At 37.3% G+C, this 25,427-nt stretch overlaps 1 protein-coding gene across 26 annotated transcripts in view; it reads right to left on the bottom strand.

Annotated features, from left to right (window-relative positions):
* KCNMA1 (potassium calcium-activated channel subfamily M alpha 1) overlaps window positions 1-25,427 on the bottom strand; it is a 505,717-nt gene that overhangs the window by 184,815 nt on the left and 295,475 nt on the right. For 25 of the 26 annotated variants that reach the window (XM_055802251.1, XM_055802256.1, XM_055802243.1 and 22 more), the window contains 2 exons: window positions 22,286-22,379; window positions 18,261-18,372 (listed from right to left, as the gene is read on the bottom strand). In XM_055802251.1, coding sequence (XP_055658226.1) covers window positions 18,261-18,372; window positions 22,286-22,379 — 206 coding nt within the window. Of the gene's footprint in view, window positions 1-23; window positions 597-18,260; window positions 18,373-22,285; window positions 22,380-25,427 lie in introns of those variants that run through there. The other variant, XM_055802335.1, reaches the window with a different exon arrangement.

Consider the following 25,427-nt stretch of genomic DNA (forward strand, 5'->3'; position numbering starts at 1 on the left):
CCGAAGAAAAACTCAGACCTTACCCCAGTATGAGCCGACCCTGTAACAAGACACCAAGGAGTTGCGAAAAGTATGTTGTTCTTCCTTTTCAGGGATATTATGTCCAGCTTTGACACGATATCCATTTTGAAACAATTCTCCAAGAGATTTTTTACGCCTTCTGGTACTTTTAAAAGTTTCTGTACGTGTGCCCCCAGAAGGGTTGTGGTAGACTAAAATCTTGCCGGGAATCATGACTATGTATCTTCAGCTTCAGGAGCACGGCACATAAGTACTGTGGTCCAGTCTTCAGTCACAGCATCCGCTAACAGCGAAGACAGTCATGTATTCACCCTTCAGTTACTAATTCAGTATCGACACTGAGAGATAGCTCAGAGTTCTTTCTTTAACAGAACTTCTCTTTGGAAGCAGATTTATTTAACTGGACACAGGATAACAAAGTTCACTTTTACATGTTGTTATCAAAAGATCATTCAGTACAATCTAGTCCACTGCTCTTAGCATGAAACAAACAGAATTGATTCAAACACAAAACTCAGCCTCACAAAACAGACTATGAGTATCACAAAGTGGACGGACAAAACAAATCACAGAAGCAGGCAGGCAGTGCAGATGCTGCTCTGATCCGTGATGTATTAGAGCTTAAAAGCCATCTTCTATCCGGATATTACCACATAAGCTTCTTTCAGATACACCAAAGAACCACACCCATCGATCCAAACCCCCAAAATGTGATGCTGTTCACTTGTAACGAACAGGTCCTCTCATAAAGAACACAGTTCTTGTAGTTCACATACATAAAGGCTATTATTTACTGTGTATTATTTTCTTTGCCAACTTGATATATCTGTCTTCTGGTTAAAGCTAGTATGCAGAAGGCAAAGGTCGCATAATCAGCCAAACTCTTACAGGATTTATCCCAGATGAAATGAAATAAAAGAAAAAGAAAAACCAACAAAAAACCACAACCAAATAGACACAAGAACCCTTCATCTAATCCCAGCTAATGACAGCTATATTACTGAAGGGAAAAAAAAAAAAAAATCAACAGAATTTAGCCATCGGGCAAGAGCCCAAAGAAGAGAGTGCATTAGTTTCTCAAGCAGACTCAGTCTGTGAATATTCCCAAAACTGGATTTTTCTTCAGCCAGCTATCATCTCATTCAATTAGGAAAAACTCTTTAAAATAAAATGTTAATGTGAGATATTACCTTCCACGATATATGACATGCTTTCTTAGTCAACTTCACTGCTTTGAGCATAACATACAAACTTCATCTTGAAAAGCTATCTTCATTTCGAGGAATATGCTTATTGTTCCTATTTTTTGTCCCCAGAGGAGACACAAAGATGTACATGCCAAAAATACATCAATGCCATCTGGAGTACAATGCAAAGCAGACACAAAAATAGACCACACCATGTGCTTATAAGAAATGTACAGGATCTTGAAGTGTTTTGGAAGTGTTTTTGAAGGGTGACAATGCTAAATGGGGAGAACAGTACACACGAATTTCAAATTTCAAGTAATATGCAGCAAGTGAATCTGAGGCAAACCACTTCTGTGACACCTTTACACTACGTTCTTACAACCAACCTGGTCATATTCCCACTGGTCACAATAGTAAAGTTCTTCCAGGTCTAGTAACAATAGCCTTTGATTCTTTAAATACACACGCAGGCATATATAATATATATCTCTGAGCGCTTGAATCGCTCCTCTCCAACTGGAAAGATTTGAACACGGCAGCACTTACCTGTGTTACTAATCATGTCTTGCACAGCTCAAACTGAAAGAACGTCCTACTTACTTTTTGCCATATAAGGCACACTTCTTTCTTTTTGTATTTCATCTCGACTAGTATTAGAATCTTGCTGTTACCCAATTTTAAACCTATCATTAGCGTACTTTGTACTTAGCACAGCAAATGTTTGAGTGTAGAATCCATTTACCTTGCAAGCATGGAACATCTCTAAAGGAAAACATTACCCAAGTAATAAATAGCAAGAGCCAAGCTGTTTATATAACCTGTATTTTGGCTTTAGTAATTTTCACAGTACCCCTTTAACTCTCTCAAATCCCTGGCACAGCCAGATTTTTATCAGTTTTCTCCCTTCTTCTGTCACTGCACTGCCAGCCAAATCTTTTGCATACATCAAAACTTGAAAACATGAATTAAATAACAAAATCTGGAAATAAATGTAAAATAAATGTGTTCAAAAAATTAAATATGTATCTAAATTTCAGCAGCAGCAGGATGATAATATATTGTGCTGAGAAGCACTATTCAGCATCACAGACAGAGCCACACAAAGATGTTTGTTATCGCTCCCATGTGCACACATTTCTGCTTTCCAGTGGAATGTTTTATAGCATTTTGTTCTACAGCCTGATTACAGAAGACAGCTTATTGTTTTCAGCAAAAGCACAGTTCTCTACCATCTATATTATCTATCTACGACTTGGCTAAATTTTTGGTATTAGATGTAAAATTAGATTACAGAAAATTGTTCTCTGTAGGCTAAATTATGTTCTTCTTCTGTTGTCAAGAAAGCTACTTTTCAGATAACCCATTATCTACCTCAGATGAGCATCTGAGCAAACATCTGAAGTCCAATTAGCAGATAAAGTCGACGTCGTTAGGAAACTTGCACTGCTTCCAGTGTTACTGGACTTCTTCCTACCCCTGTGAAGGACACAGTTGGCAGCCTCCTGGTCCAAGGTAGACTTAAAACTCCTAAACTCTGTGTTACCAGAAACATCAGCGATGTGTGCAGCAGTCTGCTCGGCAGCATTTACTCCAAACCAATCAACGTTCGTTCTGTTCTAAAGAGCTCTAGGATGACTTGTTAAAACCTATTGTACCTTCAATGAACCCAAGCTATTTAAAGTATGTTAGGAGTGAAGGTCTCCATATCTTCAACAAAAGCGTATCCTTGGAGCGTATCACTCAGTGACCCTGCCTGAACTTGCCATAAAAAATGGATTGATAAACTTATGGAAATATTGCTAAAATTAAATGAAAACTTGCTTTCAAAGTCCATCCAAATGTGACACTATTAATATCAAATATGCAGGAGAAGAAAACAAAGCTTCTCACCAGCTGAGCTTTACCTTTGGCTACACAGGAACTAGGTGTCTGCTAGATCATCTTCCAAGACAGCAAGGGAAGAACAGGTCTTTGGCATAGACAGCCAATGCATTGGTAGAAGTGGGTATCAAATTACTGTCCTCTAAAGCACAGGTTTGAAGGGGATGACTGATCTGCTGTGCTTTTGTAGGACACTAACTGCTTACAGTTGTGCCCAAATGTGCAGTCTAGAAAAAATATGGAACACAAGGAAACCTGTTGTAAAGACAAATAACTTTGTTATATCCAGTGACCATTCTCTTCTTGAAAATTAGATTTCATTTATTTTACAATGAGGCAACACAGAACATTCCACCTGTCAGCTTTCCTCTCTTTCAGGCTGCAGTTTCTGAAACCACAGTGCAAAAGCCACTGCTCTACAAGAAAAGGCCTGTAAAATTTTCACTGGTTCTATTTCACACAGGGTAAAAGTTTTATGCATAGAAAAAAAAAAAACCCCAAACCTGGTGTGTCTGAATATAAAAACTATACAGGCTGGCCAACAATTACGTTTTGGTGCAGCTCTGCAGCATCCTCTATGGGTTATGACAAAACCAGAACAGTCTAATGTTCATCCCGCCAAGCACTTACTGCCCATTAATCTCTCACTAAATGATTCAGAAGGTAAATTTACGATCCAAATTCAAGTTCCTAAAGAAACACATGGAGTTGCATTCTTTAGTTTTTTTAACTCCCAGTCTCAAAGTCTTAAGGTACTAAACCATTTACAGAACAAAACCAGGCCCTATATATGTAAACATTAACTTTGCTGTTTTCTACCCCTTGAGGCAATGACTATGTCATATTCCATAAGGCAATCAGAGATATACCCAGCAGTGAATGAACAGCAGATCCTTACATAAAATAAGAGTGCATAAACCTGTAAGCATCATATTTTATAAAGGAAATACTAATCCCACCAAACTGACGGTGGTGCTGTTTTTAACAACAGCTGATAGCATGAAGGGAATGATAAACAATATTCACATTTACCTCATGTTAAAAAAGAGCTAGGGAGAAAAGGAATTTTTTAATCTCTTTTTTTTTTCTTTTTTTTTTTTTTTTAATTTTACAGTTGTGTAATCCTTTCTAGATACCGAAGTCCATCTTCAAAAAGGATGCAAAACATGCCTCTCAATTCTTTGACGGTTGGAGAATAAATTAATTGGATACTTTATTGATGATGCTACTAAAATCAAGATGGCCCTTGAAATACTAGGTTACACTTCAGCAAGCTAACCTTGCAGAAAGGTAGGTGGCACTGAACACTGGGGAAAACTCGGGGTCTGTTCTTTAAAGCGTCCATCACAGCTTAATATAAAGTACTTTCACTTCCTGAAGAATGACAAGTTAGCATCTTGTATAATTTTCCCTGGCATTCATCAGGAACAAATTGCGCTAAAATCAGGAATATGCTATTCTGAGAGGCTGTAACCGTGGGGCAGGACAAATGATAGGAACAAAGGCAAAGGAAGGACAAAGGCCAGATCTAAAGCCTGACTCATGCTGCAGGACGTTGGTTTAAAAAAAGACTTGCAATTCTGCCCGTCTTTGCTGCTGTGAGTCACAAGGCACAGGCCATAACTGCCAAAGAAACAATGAGCATACTATGAAATAAGACTTGAAAAGGAGTCAAATGGTTCATTTCTAAGCAGCTGCTACGATACAATGTATTCTAGCCACAGAATCTTCTTTAGCTTTTAAAGTGCGCAAAGAAAATATTTAAAGAATAGATATGAGCAGACACATACAGCTATATTAATTATTGAATAAGGACCACAAAATTCAATAAGTGCTTCTGATCCAAGTGCAAAAAAAAAAAACACAAAAAAACTCATTTTCTGAACAGGTGGGTGCCAAACTCCATAAAACATTTATGCTTGTCCAAAGGAAGTGATGCCCTTTTACTCAGTGTAAAGAATAATTCCTAGCATATAATGTAAATTCACACTGTAATAAAAACAAATGGAATACTTCATACCAGTGGTTAGATTAAGAATTTAGGCATAACATTCCATAGAAATTAAAGATAATGGCATTTTAACAGCTTTTTGGAAATACAGCTGTCATGTCATACACCACTTACCACTACCCGTTATTTCACCCCATGCCAGTACTACAGAATAGTCCTCACCTATTCAGCATCTTATCATGTTTAAATACAAAGCCTGAGAAGCAAAGGGTCAGTTCAGCACTAAGGCTGAATCAAGAATAAATCCAGTGAAGGGTGTAGCATTTAAACCTCCTCTCTTCAAATTCAAGTCAGACAGAAGATCTGTCTGTGATCTGCCTACCGAGAAGCAAATTCTCAGGGAGTTTCAAGCGCACACGAACACTTGCACTAACAGGCCCGTGTTACCAAATCACTCAGAACACATAGGGGAAATTTCTATGTACTATCAGCATACATTAGAACCAGTGTCTAGGGGTCTGACATTTTCCTAGAAGATGCCATTCCTCCAAATCTATGTATTGTTCGCTATTTTCCACTGAATGCAACGTATTTTGTATGCCATCCACCCTGCATGCAATTATGTATCATTTTCTTTAAATGAATTTCCAAGGTAAGTGTGAGCATGAGAAAATCCAGATGAATCTATCTTGGTTTGTTTTTATTTTCTAGATGCGTCTGCTTTTGTAGTGCTGATACCTACACTTCGCACACAATAGGAAGGAAAGTTAAATAACACAGAAGAACACAAACTTAGTGTTAACGTGGATTTTAGTAGAAAATGGAAGTTGGGATCACACTATTTTCTTTACAAATTATCCCATCTAATTTGAATTTACACTTGAAATATTTTACATGTAGAGACTCAGACAGTCATTGCCTGCCACACCATCATGACATATATTGCTTGCCAACTACCCACTATAAAAGTATTTTTTTTTGATAGTTAGTATTGTCCTAACCGCATACTTATCCATTACTAAACACTTCATTAACTATGCTTTAAGAATAAGTATCTAAGTTTTAAATAATTATATAAGTATAGATATACGGTATATTCTGCAATCCAAAGTTGAATACTTAATAACAACTACTTTATTACATGCATAATTAATCCCTTAAGTAAATAATTAAAATTGAACTTTTAAATAATATCATATCTATTACCTACAGCAGCCTTTATGTAACAGAACACTAGTAAGGATCCTTATAGGATTTAGAATGTCAATAATAGCTATGGAAGTTGGATGTTGAATAGGAAAGGGTCACAACGTTTGAATTTTGAAAAAAAAAATAATAACTACAAAGCTTGTGAAAGGCATTCAAATCATATTAAGATTTTATGCTTATCCTACTGTGATTATCTCTTCTTGTCACAAGGCTGAAGAGTCATTACATCCTTGAACTTCACTGACTCGCTTGATTTCCTCAAAGAAAAGCATCCCAGATCAGAATTAAGTAAGAGTGAGCAAACTGATACAATGTGAAAATAATAACTGCTCCAACATCAGCACACAGGGTCAGCGCCATACCTGGCCACTAACATTACTGCCAGCTCGTAGCAATAAAAGACCTTTCTGCTAGGTTGTGGAGGTACGTATCCATAGTCCCTAAATCTAGCATCAACTGAAATTATTTTATATCTTCAAACACGTGACACTTGCCATGGCCAAGGGGCTGCAGTGTGGAGGAATGAGATTGGTATTAACTGCTGGATGCACAGTGGTTGGAAAGGAACCAATACATCTCCACAGTGCAGCATGAGCACACCGGTACGCAAACTCGCCTACCACTCTGAGGGAAAATGTTCCACCCGGTAAGGGGTTGATCAAAGAAAAACACAAGCGGCAAGTAGGAAGACAATAAAGATGATAGATTTTTTATACCGAGCAGCAGGGAAACTAGGTGATAATGGAGAAATAACCACTGGAGAGTTCCAAGTACCTCAGAATTATCATAAAGCAGTAGACAACCATTTTGTTCTCAGCCATCTTTACTTATGAGGTACTACAACATTTTCCTTTTCATTATGCAGATTATCATCTCCAGATATCCTGACTTGAATGGAAAACCTCTTAACGCTTAAGATTCTACATGGCAAATTCTTTTCAGCTAAATGTCAACGGTGATGCTACAATATTATTATTTTTTAATAAAAACAGCACTCCCTGCAAGTATAATGCTGAACAAGATGCTGTGCACTAGACCCGCCCCTATACAGCACACTTCCACTTGCCCTGCTTTACAGAGTTGATTTAAAAAGAAGTCAAATTATTTCCCTGTATAAATCACCTATAACTGAAACAAGAACACAGCCTTAGGAAAAAAAAAAAAGTTTTATATACTATTTTTTCTTATGTAGAAACACACATTTTCCTAAGTTTAAACGCTATTTTTAAATTAAATGATGCATTATTCTGGTTTTGATCCTTATCTGTCATCTGCTATATTTTTTCTAGCAACAAACAAGAGAGCCGATGAAGTCAAATATTTCCAGTATTTCAGCTTTTGACCTGAAGTAGCAGCTAGTGAGATTTCATAAGAAAGTCTACTTCTGGCAAATGCCCATGCAATTTTGAAGACAAGATAAGCTTAGATAGCTGAAATGTAAAATACCAAGAAAATTCAAATTCCTTGGCTTCATATCCCTTTCTACATATCAAATCAGAGAAGTAATATCAGTAGATAGATTTAGAGCAAAATGTTTCATAACGAACATAAGCCTATATAAAATTTGCTAGCACAATGTACTGATTTTTTTCAAAAAGAATTAAAAAATAAATGCCTGAATGACAAAGATGCACCTCAAAGCAAATACTGCCCTTTGAGCATCATTAGGTTTTTTGGCAAAAGCTTTTCTGGCAATCCATCAGGTACACCACTGCAGTGTAAGTAGTTACGGAAGAGTCAAGAACTTCAGAGACACTTTTGTGATGCAGAGAAATGTCCTTCCATTTACAGACTGGATTTTCTCTGCCGTCTTTCTATTTTTTTTACATTATGTAGAATTTGAGATAGTATAATACTAAACACTGCTGAAGGTGATAACAAGATTAATGAAGGCTAAATGTCTGGGGGTCAGCAGCGAATCAAGAATAAACCCTGTGGAATTTATGCACGGACACTATAAATACAGAAGTACTAGAGAACCTTAGGCATTTAGAAAATTGATGTGAAAAGGGGCAAAAAGTAGCAAACTATGGAAGATACTGTTTTCTTGGCTTCAGTCAGTATCATATGAAATTCTGCCAGATGGTATACCCTGCAGTCCAAAACCTTAGAAAAAAGCATTAAATACTTTAGCTGGAAAAACACTTAACTCTGTATCCCAAATATTCCTTCTCTACATCTCACCTGACTTTGTATGGCAAATTACTGCAATTGCAAAATTGAATAGGGGATCAAGGAACAGACCGAGGAGCAATGTAGCACTGTTAGAAGCTATTATCCACCCAGCTGTTACTTCTGAAACGTCACATGAGCAGGAAGGTCCGAATTTTGCTCACATTGATCCCTGAAGCACAGAAGCAGAGCAACTCATCTGACCTAATCCCGGGGGGGGGGGTCTGGCCTGTCAGGTGATGGCCAAGCATTGCAGCTGAATAAACACATAAATGAAGCTTCCCCTTTTGAGTTTGGAATTGTAATAAAAGTGAAAATCTTATTCAAATCCCCTCTTCACTTATCTTAGATTCATTTATGTAAAGTTAAGTGAAGGAATTGCCAAGAGGTTACTGAAAGGATAGGAATGATCTGGCTTATCTAAACCTCCAGTCTCATTTGGGAAAGTAAGTTCATTGAGAGCTCTCCGATATTCAGTAACAACAGCCGCTATATGCACTTTCGAAAGTCTCCTACAGAGCTCCTAACTTCTAATCTTTCAAGTGAGATCCCAACTATCTTTGCATCAATTTCTATCGATTCCAGTCTCAACAGGATTTCCTTATGACTAATTCAGTCTAGCAAAAAGGTCAGGAGAAACATGGCTAGGGTGGTTTTCTTTTACCTTACTTAAATTGCATAATGCATCCTTCCTTAATTCCACATAAACCAAGCCTCATGCACCACAGAGCACACTACACAACTGGTGCTGAATTAATGAGAACTTCATAGACATGTCAGTACACTTAGTCCAGGGCTCAGAAATAAAAGAGATCCTCTAAGCTGTCTTACAGAAGTTAGATGCTTAGAAATACAAAATGAGCTAAAGCTCAAAAGATGGTCATCAGAAATCATAGAACTCACGTCAAAATTACCAGAACATGAACTCTTGTATTCTAGGTATAAGGACTGCTGGTTTGGTGCTTATGCAGATTATTAAGTATATTACTTACAAAGCATAAAATAAACAACAACCATTGAAAATTCAAAGGTGAGAAGATCAGACCCTGCAAGATCACCCAGATTCGATGTATTAAAAAAAGCAGTTCCCAAGAAATCAGTGCAAGATGATATCAGGGAGTAAAACTACTGGATAATGTCTATTGAATGCCTACAAGGTGCTGTACAAGCAAACATACTTTCTTGGAGCTAGGACATGACATTAAACTGGTCTTTCAGCTGACTTTTAAAGATAAGAAACAATTAGTTACATTGAAAAAATATAATCTTATTGCTTATACTACCATTCAGGAAAGTGTACGGTTTAGTTACATGTTGTTGGTAGCTCAGGAAAACTTGGAAAGCATCTAATGGCCTTGCAATGATCCTTTTTAGCACTACAAGCAGCATTTTTAAATGCCCCTCATGCAAAAGAATACAAACGTCAGAAGACAGCATAAGTGAATTACGGGTTCCCTAAGCAGTTCGAATGAAAGGGTTTTCTTCTTTTAGAACACTATTCCACATCCTATTAAAGACAAAACCATACCGTTTGGGTAGCCTTCATTTGGGCAGAAGGGACCTAAACACAGAGTCTACAAGACCACTGAAACCACTGGAGAACACAAAAGCACTCATAAAGTAATTAAAGTGCTAATAAAAAGCAGGATAAAAAGAAAACAACAGTGTGTTTTTTCACATAATATCTGGATGTCGAGAAAATATTTTGAGTAGACAGGAAGGGATACGGAGAGCAGAAAATTACATACCATCTTACAAAAATTGCAAATGTTTGGCTATGCAGAGGAATTGCAACAACTTATTTTTCAGCATAAATTCCATATACTTAATAACACCGTCCTACTACTGTCCTAGAGGGAGTGTGACTGAATTAAATAGGGGTGGAAAAGTTCGCATCAGTTATCATAAGCTACTGAGAATTTAGCAGTCATCTATACCATAATAACCTTCTATGTTACCTAATTACTAAATTTGGCAGACTATGATCATGAATGTTTATGGATCAGTGTCTAGAAAAAACATGAAACAGACCATTAAGCGGTGAGAGCAAGAGACAATTTGGGTGGATCAGATAGTGTAAAGCCTAGATGGTTAAGTTAGTTCCTTTGTAAAATATGGGGCGGGGGGGGGGGGGGGGGGCGCGCGGGGAATAGTTTGGCTTACACCATGCAAACAAACATCTATCTGAAAAACAAATGCTGAAGAATATTTAGTATACCTTTAGAAGTTCTAAATATTGTAACCACAAAAGAATACTAAGAGTGTTTTAGTGAAGGGAGCGTTGTCTATATGACTTCATCTTGGCAGGCAAGGAAACAACTCTTATGGAATTCATATTTAGGCTGTTTAAATGAAAATCCCGATTACCTTTACTGCTCATGAAGAAAACAAAAAACTAACCCCAAAACAGAAGTCCAAAATACTTATATATATTTTATACTTTAAAACATCAAATTTCAAAAAGAAGGAAGCGTTTATGAACTATGGTAACCATCCATGGACTTAACTGCATTGCAAATAAAAGACACTGTAATTGTAGCGTTCTACTGCTAGCAGCACAGTGGACATGCCAGGGATAATGAAGAAAAGGCAGAAGTGTCCCATATATATTTTATTTTATAACTGAGAAAAAGCCAATCATGCAATGATGGCATACTTGCCTTCTTAACACAACTAAGGAGAACGCTAATACACGCATCCGTTAAGCCAGCCATTTTTAAGTCATCGTGTCTGGGTCAGTCACATCCAGCAGTTTTAACAATTCACTCTGCAGACTACTTAATGTTGGTTTTCAGTGGGACTGGCACATATAGTTTACAGAACTTCAAGAAATATTTAAGAAAGTTAGCGCTATTTCCGTATGTTTAAAACAAGCCACACTAGGCCTATTAATCAATCTCAGAGAAAACAAAGAATTACACTAAAAAGTAATTAAGTGGTCAAAATAAAGAACTGTATTTATGTATACATTTTAGAAAGAAATCCTATCCTATTTGCTTTTCTATTAAATGTCACGTTTGAGTGATAAAACTATAAATACTGATGTAATTCCCTCAGCATTGCCGTGGCAGTCATTAAATGGACAAAGAACTATGAAGTATTGAAATGTATCTGACATGTCCTCCTTTGACTCTTGTCAGGGATGTGTTCTTGACTGAAGTAATTTAATCCTTATACTAATATTCTGGAGGAAAAGTAAAATCCTCTCTGATAAAGTTAACCAACGATGCTAGTGGGTGTAACACTTCACAATGAAGGGAATAAGGTAGCGACAGGCAGGGCTTGGGATTCTGTGTAAAGCAGGATGCCAAACTATACACATTTTTACAGTTAACTATAAACTTAAGACTGGATTTTTTTTTTTTCCCCACTCAAGATGCATTATTGCTCAATCAAGTTTTTCCTCTGAGAAAGTGAAAAGAAAAGGTGGAAGAGGTCTAAGTAGTCTGGCCAGCCAAGCCAGATAAACTAGGAAGCACTTTTAATTAAAGCAATATAACTGGTATCAGCTATGATATTAACTTGCCATAGCTCCTCAGCCGTCAGCGCATGACTACTTTTGGCTAAGCCTGCCACTCGTGCACAGGAAAAATCAAGGTTCCCCCCTGCCTACAGCCCCTCCCAATCACAGCAGAATAGAACAGGACAAATTCAGGCTCCATTTTCTGTGCAGTGTTAAGTGCCACTCACAAACAGTTATAGACTGGGAACAGAAGATGATTTAAATCATCCAGTTTACTTGGAATTCTGAGTTGGAGGGACACGAGCACTCAGTTTCTATGAATGTCAGCTAGGTGACGGGAACTAATGACACCTGAGACCAGTACTGCCCTTGTGGTTCTCCTCTGCTCCAGTGTCTTTTGGCTGACTTAGTGGGGGAGAAAGGAGGAGAAGCATATTTTCACAACTGCATGCAACAGTATTGGTAGGAATTCATACTGGATGCCATGACAAACACACACTTGTCACAAGGTTACCTTTTGCTATTAATATTGCAACAACTCAAGAGCCTGTTGTGAAGTATCGCCTTAACTGGTACCCTGCCAAAACATACATGCTCTGACAAAACTTAACCTATCAAGGTGTCTAGAAGAAAGCAAAAAATTGCTGTCTTCTATATAACACAAATGTGATATGGTCCGCTCAATGACTTATTGTTGACCAACCACCAAGCAGATTGAGTTGTCAGAACTATTTTCATTAAATTCATTCCGATAGCTGGTTGAAGGCATTTGAAGCGTACAAAAAAATGTTTACTGCACATAAAGGTAGTGCATATGCACATATACATAGAATACAGTTTTCCTAGGAAATATTACAGAATTCAGCTTCCATTACACATAAAATAACTTATAGTGTAAGTAAAAGGACACAAAATGCTTTAAAACTGTATAAAATACACGAGCTTTGTAAGCAGCACAGAATTTGGCCGTTTCAAAGGTTTCGCCAATAGATGGCAGAAATGCACAATGCTGAACCATGAAAATGGCAAACGCTGCACATTTAAGGTGCTACGGAAGAGTTTTGAGACCTGTGGACGCATCAAAAGTCAGTAAATTATTATAAAATTTTGGAGCTCATAATTCCTCTCTTACACTGGTATCCTTATAATTTAGTTACGAGAGCAGTTCCTTGTGTCGGTATACCTAAAGTACTGCTCTAAATTCCCTTAAAATACATATGTTTTCCAAAAAGAGTAAAGTGTTCTGCAGATTCAGACATGGTTTCAGGCTGAGCTGTTCTGCAGAGGTTATGTCAAAAATGTCTGCTGGGTATTGAAACAAATAATGTTTTCAGTTCACATTTTTAACTAAAGCTTCATCTAGAAGCACACTTGCTGGATGGCCAGGAGGCATTCACACCATCAGCTCAGCTATCTCAACAGGACACACTGCTTTTTCTCCAAAGGAAAAGCATCTATCTGTTTCTACAGAGGGAAAACAATTCCATTCTCCGACTCATAAAAATAGCTGAATATCTACCAGAGATTTTGGAAAGTCTTCTCAGACCAGGACTTGATACTGAGACCACAAGCCTCATCCAAAATTAATTAAGATGTCTGTAACAAGACCTGGACAGAATTTCAGCAAGGACTGGAAAAAAGGATCCCCTCTTTTCCATAACTATGCTAATCACCACACAAAGAGATTTGTTCTCTATGCTATGTGTGTGCCTACATTTGCATCTGTTGTCTGCCGTCTTTTCCCCACTGTAAATCCTGAATTATTTTCTGAGAAAACAGCAGAGCTTCGGTAGCAGCCTAGACTAAAAGGGATGTCAGGGAAGAAGGATGATGAAAAAATTCCTCCCGATAATAGAATCTATTAGGAATCAAACAGTTTCGATCACTTGAAATTTTGTACAGTAGGATAGATGAAGCACATGGTCAGGAAAAGGAAACCTTTTTTTTAATAGAACTTTTCTATATTTAATTTCTCTGATGCAATAATATAAGACATTATCAAATCCATATATTAGGCTTTATTTAAATCACTGTAGTTCCAAGGCTGATTGTTGCTCATGCACATGTCCTTGTAAATGTGAAACCAAGATCATATTTTACATGTTTAATCTTCCTCTGACAATACCATCATGTCAAGGCAATTTATTCCAATACAGTCTGCTCAAAATCAATATTTCCTTTTTCATAATCATATAAGTACATGATAAAAGGCACTTCAGTTATCTGAAGTGCCTTTACTGTCATAGAAGATGGAACAACAGTTTTAAGTTGTGTAGGCCATTTGTAAATCATTACCAAATAAAACTGGAAGATGTTAATTTGTTGCAGAGCTCTGCAACTTGGCAAACTAAAATCTATCCAAAGACATGAAGATGTGAATCTGAAACTTAGGTATGATACTCAGTGATCATGATGACTTTGTATTAAAAAACTTGAGTTTTACCGTGACATTATTTCTCCCATTGCAATTACTTTGTTTTCATCCAACAACCTTTTCGGCCTACCTTTAATTGGACTGCAAAGACAGTATCCAGACACAGCAACAGACTGAAATAATTTGGTTGAATTTAACTGTCAAAATTATTCTAAAATCTCAAGGAGCCAGAAACTCCATACTTTCTGTTATCATTCTTCCCTTGGGAAGATACTCCACAGAAGCCTGCACTTCAAGTGAAGAATTGTCCTTCTATCACTATCAGAAAGTTTCAAGTACAGTGTTGTGCAAGAAATATTTATGATTTTATAAAGCATAGCTTTAGTTTGTTTTGTTTATGTATAGTTAATGAACTACCCAAAAATGCTACTGTTTGCAAAGCACTGTTGGAAAAATGTCAAGGGGATATAGATAAAAACAAACATCAGAAAACATACTGATGTTTGTATGTGTACAATTTTAAGTCAGAGCATAAGAAACTTTTACACCGACTTAAAGCAATGTATGCAACTGAATTAGATTAATTTTCTTCCTTTTCTCTACTCCCCCACAAAGTTTCAATGATACGTAGATCATTCCATGCGCCAGCTGTACACTGCTCATGTACTTCCTTTTCTTATGCTGTCCTATGCTAGCAAAAATGATACCCTAGAAATCCTGTGTAAAGGATTTATCAAATCTAAAAAATTGATATTTTGCAGTTTTAAAATGCTGTTGGGCCTTCAGCTGTACATTGGATGGTGAACACCTTCCTGGAAACCTTTTGATGGAAAAGCATACCCTGAGCCATCTTGCATATTGAGTTTTGTTTGCATAATGAAATCTAGGTGAAAGACTGCATTTGAAACAACATCCCTTATGAATACTGATTGAAAAGCTCATTCATATATAGAATTTTGAGATACAAAACTACATTTTATGAACAATTGAACACAAACGAGTAGCGGGGAAAATGGAAGGCTTCATGTACTAAGAGTTACAGAATAGCTGAACAGTGGCATTTCTGAACTCCCAGAAGAAAAGGAAAAAAACCCACTAGCTTCCCACTACACAGTGCATTGAAAGTTGATACATTCAGACCACACGGCCTCTGCTATACTTCACATTTTTCTCTAAGCATGTAGTGCTCCAAAGGCAAAGTTTATTTTTTATTTAGGCCGGTTTGGGTGTTTTAAATACTGTTTAAATTCATGTCTTAACTTTATTGTCAATTAGCTAAACCAGGACAGTTCTTGTGAAATCTCGTGAAATCCCTGGGAATCCAGGGGGCCACATTCTGGGGACTTTCATTCTGTCTAGTCCTTAGATAAACTCACCACAGCTGACTGACATGAACCAACAGCGAAATAAACTGGAAAGGCCCCGATGCTCAATACATTCCAGACAGCGCATTGCATTTGGGCTCCTAAGTGATCTTGAAATACAAGCACTTAAAGGAATCTACTTAATAGCTTACAAATTCTTAAAACGTGCAAAAAATTTTTGGGTACACTGAAGTCTGAACCTGTTCAATGATTTTCACATTGCCTAATATTAGGCGCTCTCTATTTACTTGCCTCGTTAAAAAGCTAACCTCCCTGTGTATCCCATTTCCACAGGGACACTTGGTGCAGAAACCAGAATTTACAAGTTCCGAATCACGCTCCACACAAGGATCTCTCAATTACAAAAATTATATAAAAGGAAAAGGGAAAGTAGGCATCTAACCTGAAAAGGGAAAGGGAAAGTAGGCATCTAACCTGAAACTGTAACCAATGCAGTTCAAACACCCTCCCTCTCCACCCTACACGCCCAGTCCTGCCACTGTATTACCTACAAGTACATCCAAAGTATTTGAGCTCCATAGGCAAAGAAAAGTTTGCCATCTGTTTAAAAATTGTAAAGGAATAGACAATCATCATTAATACCCTTCAATGTATTTCCTCACAAATTCATTCATCACTGGATCTCAAAGTGATAACTTGCTGATCTAAATTACAGCTACGTCAAGGACCCTGATAATTCACTAATTCAAAAATGTGAATTATTTTACTAAAGATTATTTTCCCTAAAGTGGAAAAGCCTTTCAAATAAACACTATGGAAGCAGGTGTAAAGCTGAAACATTTTAAATATGTCTCTCCTAAGATGATTATGGTTTTTTTTAAAAAAAAAATAAAAATATCTGCCTCAGCAGGTGATAAATGTCTCAGGAGGATTCCATGATAAAGCAGATAAAGTGGACTATAAACAAGAAATCAAGACAAAGTTACACTGGTGTAATTAAAAGAGATGGAATTACTTTCAACCCTGTGAATAAACATAAGTACAATGCTTAACTCTGCCTGTGAAATGACATAAATCTTGTAAAAACTATCCAGCAGAAACTGCTAAATGTGCAAACTCTCTCATTATTCCTGTTGCTACTGTCAGTTAGATTGCTGTGTCACCATGAGTCAGTCAGTTACGCAGTCACTTTTACAAAGTGACTTTATTTATTTAATCTCAAATTTATTTAATCTCAAATAATTATCTCTGCCCCATTTCCCAGATTTTGAGGGTTTGCTCTTTTCTCATCTCACATTCCTTTTCTATGGATTCCATGATTCTAGTTTTTGCTCTTATCCTTCATCTCCAATTATGTCAGCCTCAAAGTTCTGGGAAGCTGACGCCACATTCGAGTGTGAAAACACATCCCTTTAATTCACATATTGCAAAGAGCCTGGATTGAGGTATAGCTAGTGAAATCAGCAAATTCTTTTAAGCAAAAGTTTGGGGTTTATTTACATACCTTTCCCCCTCCATCATAATATGGAACTGCATGACATTTTTTCATTCAAAAAGCATCGCTTGGTTTTACATGCATGCCAGAAGCATGTGATAAAGACAGTAATCACATGAGGATCTGTAGCGATCTCCTCTGGCTCTTTTACTGCTTTCTTCTTGGGCACACTACATACTAATAACCACTGATGTATACAGCATGAACCCTAACGTGGTTAAACATTTATTAATCTCTCTTCATACCACAGTAATTAATGAATATTTTTTGCATATTGGTAATTCTGTATCAAGTTTAAAATATTATAATACTATAAAAGATCCTCTGGTTTAATTTCCTTTCCATGTGAAATATTTAGGATAAGCACCCTGTTCAGTTTTCATGGACAATACATGACTGTCTATATTTCTGGAGAAATGGATTGTCAGATCATGAGTTTTCACACATTATCTAAAGACACGGCATTCACAAAGTATGCCATTCTTAGAAAGTTTTCCCTGAACAAAAAGAAATCCCAAATTGTTACCTTCCTTTTACTTAACTAGAGAGAACATGCAATTTGTACAAAAAATTTCCTATGCCATATTAAGGGTGTTCTTTAATTGATTTGTCTGCTCTGCTTCATTTTGTCTTCCATTTTACATGTGGCATATTCTTTTCTAATGCATTCCATGCATTCCAAGAAGTCCCACCTACACAAACGTTAAGCCCAATAAGTGTCTAAACAAATCTTCAAAACCTGTTGTTTCCGTGGATTTACAATTTAGCTATATTGGCTCAAAATGTGAAAAAAATTGTTGATTTCATTGCTGACAATGATTCATGGCCATTCAGTTCAGTGAACAAATGGATCACCTGTTCAGGCTGTAAGCTGAGACAACTGCATCAAATTCAGCACTTCGTAAAATGGCCTTATGTTACACAGTACTTCCAAGCTTCAGTTCACCACTACTTAAAGTAGGAGATTATATTAATGTATCAAGAATAAAAGAAACTCAGGAAGTCCTTTTTCTGACATAAGCCACCTGTCTGCTGAAATGGCAAACTCACTGCAAAACCAGTTTTGGTTAACAACCTTCTGCTTATGCGATCACACAAGATGAAGAAATTCTCCATCACAATGTGCGAAGTCAAGGTATTTTCGTAACAGCTATTAAAAGAAAAAAGCATTTTACTTACCAAGCCAACTTCTGTTTAAATATACTGACACAAACACTGGAGGGACCGTGAAGAAATCTACTACTGAGTTAACTTCTAGCCAAAACCATAGCTTGTCATTGGCTGCTATGAACTGAAAAAAAAAGAGGGGGGGAGGGATGAAAGAATTAGATTATGCTTATGGTGGTTGCAAGTATGTGCAATATTTTCCCTTCTGAAATATTAAATCACAAAGTTACTGGAGAAATAATTGATGTGTTAGGTCAGCCCAGACAAAACAACATGTCCCACTGGGAAGAAGTCTGTATTGTGCATTGCTTGATAACCACATTGAGGTCAAAATGAAAGGTCTAACTAGAGAGGCAGATCATTTATATGATGAGTTGCAATATCCATGATAAAAACCATTTTCTCCATGTTTAATAACAACTCATCAGTAATAAGAGAAAACCGTAGGTGAGTATATAGTATTTCAAAGTAAATCACCTTTGCTATAGCACAGGAAATTTGTTGGCAGTAGTCTCATCACGTATTTGCTGTTCACAGGTTTCTAAATACATCATAGTTTACAGAGTCCCATTATCATCTTACACAGAGGTAATCAACAGGATGACTCCTACAAGGCACAATTCTAGACCGCAGCAGGGCTAGAGTCCTTTGAATTGTGCCATGGATGAGGTCGCTTCCCTCTCCTGACTACAAAACCAGCCCAGGGAACCTGGCAAACTTAGATGCCAAGGACATCATAGTTTTAATCTGCCTATTCATCTATGCGCTTATATAAGGTCAAACTATTCTTCATATTCAAGTAATAATTAAAATGCATGCTTTATAAAAATAAGAAATATAAATATATAACTAGATATAAAAATTTAGTGTATCACAAAGGTATTTAACATAGCAGTTTTACCCACTTAAGTCTTCAAACCTGGACTAACACATTTCAAAACAGTGCTTTTATTTTTCGAATTACAGGCAATAACCATTGTCTTTCTTCCAAAGCAAACACTGACATGCTCTATTTCACCCACTTAATCTCCTTGCTTTAGAATTACTTTAAAACTTGAACAGAAAATGTTTACGGTGCATACCAACTTTGCTGGAATCCCAGACAGAATATTGGAAAGGGACTCTACTGATGTCAAGAACGTTGAAATCATACTTAAAAAGACGACAGGCAACACGAGTAGCATTTGCCTCAGAGAAGACTGAAACCCAAAAATAAATCGACATTTTGTAGTCTATATTACTCAATAGTCAAGCATGACAATTGATCTAAAATATCCAGTTTCAGCAGAAGCTTTCTACTCCCTCCTGTTGAATTTAGTAGTCAGAATATTTGGAACTAAAAGCTTGTTGAGATGGCAGACCAATATTTTCATAACCTGCAACAGAAGTTCTGATCAGCATTTTACCTTTCCAGAGGGAACAACATTTAGGCCTTCAAAAAGGTTAAAATGTGTTGTTATTCAACAAAGAAAAAAAAAAAAATAAACTGTTCACTGTAAAGGCCACTCATACTTTCCTATGGAAGTATTTGAATAATTATTCATTTAGGTCAGGGGTCCCCAAAATTTTTAACCAGGGGGCCGGCGCGTGGATGAAGTGGCAGGCAGCCGTCTGCGGCTGCTTGGTTTCCCCCCCCCAACCCCCGGCGGGGGGGCAGGGGGGTGGGGGTGCAGGGGTGTCTGTAAATACCGGGGGCCGGATTGAGGACCCTGGGGGGCCGTATCCTGCCCACGGGCCGTAGTTTGAGGACCCCTGATTTAGGTAATTAGTGACTAATAAAAGCCCATTCCGTACAGAAGCAATCCTACCATGCTTGAAGAGATATGTTCTTCCAGACGCACTAACATAATTCTGTCACTTCCAAAGCAGGATTACTTCCATACTTGCCATAGCTCTGCTGGATCCTATTGCTCGGCTATGCACTAAACTTGTGCTATTTGGACTTAGTCTTCATCAGCAGTTTGCAGAGTTCACTTCTGACTTCTCACATAGTTGGGTACTAGCCAACAAAAATTTTAAAACAGCTATATGTGTTTGAACACAAATATCTTCTAGGACTGGCGATATGGTAATATTTATATGATTTTGAGTTGCAACATCATTTTGGGGCGAACAGATGGAGAAGGATGAGATTTTCAAATATTTCTTAAAAAATTCTAATTTGCCAATGAGCCCTCATAGGAGATATGTATGAGGGGAAAAAAAACAACAACAACAACAACAAAAAAACCCCAAACAAACAAAAACCCCAAAACAAACAACAAAAAAACCCAAACCCAAGACAAACTAAAATAGCTAAAGGTATGAGATGCTTATTATATAACTAGCCAATTCATTATTGATCTAAATTCTTGCATCCAAAGTATCAGCTTTTCCTCAAGAACTCTCCTCTCCAGTTAGAACTGAAGTTACACCCATCATAGCATTTTAACTTAGATAAGGAGTACTAATCTGAAGTGAATCCTTACCATCCCCACTTACCATATTTAAGTTAACATCACAAAGCTGTTTTGCATAACACAAAGATTTGTTTTGGTTGAAACTGAAACTGAAAACGGTGTTCTAGCAGCACATCTCACATTGTTACTGCTAAAGTGTGTTCAGCCCACAGGACAAGAGCAGCCTCTACACTACTCTCTCTTACCCTTCCAAAAAACACACAGTGTGGATATGAAAGTTTACACATCAACACTCGGTATGTTCTCCCCTACTGTGCTCTGCTTCTTGCTAATGTAGCCTAAGTGACTGCTTTGAGGAAGTATGAGTGGCCAATACATAATTCTAATTTTCTTGGTAAGAGCATATAACCTTTACCACTAGCACAAAATTTATAAAGCATTCGGATACGTCTGAAAAAACAGTTCTTGGAAGTTCAAAACTACAATGTATTGAATCTGTTGCGTCAAAAAGTTAACCCACATTGCAGGCCTGGTGGAGATCTATGAAAGCTCACCAAATACTTAAGAATTAGGGGTTAATACACTATATGCTTTTATGATGCAGCTTAGAATGCACACCCAGTACTGTAAATACTGAAGGAATTTCTCTATTTAGTTAAAGGATAGACACTGCACCTAGACTAGGCAATGAAATGACCTAGATCTGCAACCAAATTCCTTACTGGACCACCAGAAAAGGTTGGTCAAGTTGGTAAGAAGTGAAATCTGAGAAACTCAACTGTCACTGAGACATAGGAGCTCCTGTGATTCAGGAGCAAAATGGAAAAAGGAAGACTACGAGGCAATACTTGTAACAAAATGTAAAGACCAATGTGGCAGGCTTTCTGCTGGCATGAACTTTTCTTTGTAGTTCTGTTATGCTTGAGGCCTTTCCCCCCTGATTTTCCGATTAACAACAAGCAAAGCTAATTTTCGGAGAGTATTTAAAAATAAAACCCAAACATCAGACAAACAAAAAACCCCAACAGCTTGAACTGCAAGCCTTACTGGCCCACATTTTTAAAAGTGCCTGCCTGCCCTAACTTTTAGATACTGCAACAGCATTATTGGATTTTCAGAAAGTGGTAAGTATATTCTAAGGACATATATTTCAGCATGTTGACTAGTATTTACAGCTTCTGCAAAGCATTCATTAGCAGTCTGGGAAAGTGGATGTGCATAAACCTGAATACAGCAGCTCCACCAGCTGTCATCTTTGTCTTTGACTGCCAAAGACATCGCTAGCAGCAGAGGAACAGACCAAGCGTTCCCCAGCCTTGCCGAGGTAGTTATCACTGCCCTGCTGCTGAAACTAGATCTGACGTCATTGACCAGCACTGAACCATAAGAGTTTTCACTTTCTACCACACAAGAAAAGTACGGAACAGATGGCTTAGCTTATAAACTATTGGTCTCCTTACTGATCTTAGACACTTATTATCATTACCTGAATGTTCTTAATCAAATATTTGGGTCGTGCGTTTCAGAAATTAGCTTCGTTTGGTCCAGCCACTGTCAGGTCAGGTTGTACTGAAAGACACTCCCTATTGAAAAGCTATATTCCCCCCTGACCCGTGCTAACAAAGAAACACTACTTACACGCAAGCCAAAGTAGAGTAGGAAGAACACATTGAAAGCCATGTCGATCTGTAATGTGAAATCTTTGTAGAAATTCTGGCAGGATTCTATTGGGCTATTTGAAAGAAAAAGAAATTGGAGCAAAACGTCAGTAAATGAGTATCTACTCTGGTGAGATTTTTATGCATTTCATTTAGGACCTTGATTCAGAAATCACATTTCTGTTTTCCAGTCGTTTGCAAGATACAAGCAAGCATTTCAAATGAATTATTTTATTCATTCAGTTAGCCATTCATACAGTCTTTATATTCACCTGTTCAGGTAATATCTGAGAATTAACATGCAGATACCTTTAAGAAAGGACAAGCAGGAGAATACCTCAGGATTCCTTAACCCCACATTAACCCTTAAAGAACTGACTTCTTTCTATAGGAGACATACCTATAATACTTTAGGAAAACACCTAACAAGCACACAGCCACAGTGAAACATTACATGTTTTTAATTCATATCATAACATAAAACCTTAGACAAAAAAGAAGTTGCTTAGGAATACATTACCCATTAGCAACCTGGGGTACTTAGTCTTGCAGAATCCCTTGTTTTTAAGAAGTTGGTTTTGGTTGGATTTTTTATACTTTTTCTCACTTTTTTTTTTTGTGTATGGCTATTTAACGTACTTTATGTACAGTACTATGAACTGAGTAGAAAAGCAGCATAGCCCACTGGTAAAATTAAATAACGAAATAAATTGAGGAGTTTGAAGCAGTACTCTAAGGGTTAATTTCTGCATGCAGGTTAATTAAAATACCTTTGTGTGTGTCAGGCAGCCATTGCAAATTCTAGCTTAATATATTGTGCTTTATTTAACAGTGGGACAGGTCAAAAGCATACTCTATACAAACTGGTACTTTATAGATACACTTTTGTGTAAGGAAGGAGGTAACTTCCACGAGTATAACTAGTGATTTATTTGTGAGGTTTCTAAAATAGGTTGGTGAAGCCACAGAACAACGTTGAAGTCACAGACCAAAGTGAAAGTCACGTCCCAATATATGCTGATGTATATGCTATATATACATAACATCCCACCATATATACATGTATATACACACATATATTGCAAATGATCATCACAACTGTATTCATCACAACTGTAACAAAGTGGAAAACTAGAACATAGGTCATTTGATCATTTGGAGCCCTAGAAAACACCCTTTTAGGAAAGAAGAAATTCTTTGGCTTCCCAGGTCAAATAAATCACTGCAAGTGAACATAATACCAGTTAGTATAGTGGTAGCTCAGCAAATACAATGCTAGACCGCTCAACAAGCAAAATTCTATGCATTATGAATGTCAGTTACCTAATTTAAAGGCATAAAAGGAAATTACCTGGGCTACCAGGTCATTACACATGCAGCCAAATTTTCCATTCCTTGTATACATTACAGATCAAACAGGTTAAGTAAAGCATGCCCTCTCCTGCCTTTAGATGCATGAATGTATACAGCAAAATTCTCCTTGATGTACAATAGCTTTATATTTTAAGAAGTTTCAGTACTACAGGAAATTCTATCAAAATTGTTTTTCAAAAGCTGTTTGCAAAAACATTGAAGTTACGAAACATTTCTGTGATAATTCGAATAAAATTGATTTACAAAAGCAGGCAGAAGGGAAAAGAAGCCAAATGTTAACATATAGGACGGAGGACAGCACCTCGTACTTTACAAATACATCTTTAGCTACAAAACCAGCGGATGTAATCTGAAAACCCAACAGGATCATTTCCCGATGGCATTATTGAGAGCAATGGATTCTGCCAAAATAAGGTAGGCTACACACCGAGTCACCATGTACCCCACCAACAGAAATCACAGTAAAGTGCAGTGGAAGCAGAACGAACAACCCTGCACAATCACAGAGGCTTGGACTCTTAATTCCAGGTTAGGTTCCTGTAAAAGCTGCAGAAATTCACTGAAGCAAATGGAACGGCACAGATTTATAACTAGGGTCGAGGTCTCATCTTCCTTCCCACAGTTATTTGGTACTTGTCATGTTTGTGAGATAAGGTCAGCTCAGGTTGTACCTAACAGCCATACTTTTGTACCATTGTCCTTTACAAAAACCTACAAGATCTGACAAATTAGCCAATGCATAATACACCTTCATTTTGTATACAAAACACTTCGCCCAGTGGACCACAATCCTGATTTAGGACTTTGGTTTACCTAATACCAGAACTAATACTTCTGCTAGTCATATCCCTAAAGCATCCTTCATTTCAGAGATCCTCTCTCTCTCAATTTCTAAGTTACCCGTTTCAAAGACTATGTTGGTGCCTTTTTATTTTAAATTATGATTTTGTCAGAAAGGTATGTCACTAACGCTAAACAAATGATCATTTTTACACACAGGATTGATTACACCAGATTTTAAATTTTCCAAATTAAATGGCGACATTCTACAGTTTAGATTTTTTGTTTTCATCAGTAGCTCAAATCTGAGCTGACAGAAAAACATGGCCACTAACGTTTCTCATTGTGCTATTCAGTCTGCTGCAGAAAGGAAGCCAATTTGAAACCCCTCTTTACATCAAATTTCCCCCAAACAGAAGCACTCTAGCTCTTTGAGTTCCAGACAGTAGTGTGCTCCAGGACTAATATTATATTCCCAATTTCAAACTAATATCAGATGGCTTGTCCTGTGAGATTTCACCCCTTTAGATTACCAAAGGTTTCACCTTTGAAGGAGGTAACAGATGTTTAGAAATATTTTTATTACTCTTCCATGGAAGTGTGTTTCATTGTAAGTTCGTGCATTTATACTGCTAAAAACAAGGATAAACTACACTAAGGTTAATGGAATACCACTATACTAACAACGACAGGAAAGATTTAACATAACTAAATAAAAATTACAGTAATGATGTAACTAAATGCATGGGCTTCCCTCAAGAGGTGGAAGGATCTACAGTCCAACCAAAGCGCATGTATACCAACGCACACAGCATGGACAACAGGAGGAGCTGGAAACCACTGGGCAGCAGGAAAATGAAGACATAGTTGCTGTCATGGAAACACAGAGGGATGCCTTGCATTCCTGGATGACTGGAATTCCCGAGTGCTGCAAGGGTTGGCTATGAACTCTTTAGAAGGGACAGGCA

Source organism: Falco peregrinus, chromosome 1, assembly GCF_023634155.1.
Source record: "Falco peregrinus isolate bFalPer1 chromosome 1, bFalPer1.pri, whole genome shotgun sequence".
Taxonomy (NCBI): Eukaryota; Metazoa; Chordata; class Aves; order Falconiformes; family Falconidae; genus Falco; species Falco peregrinus.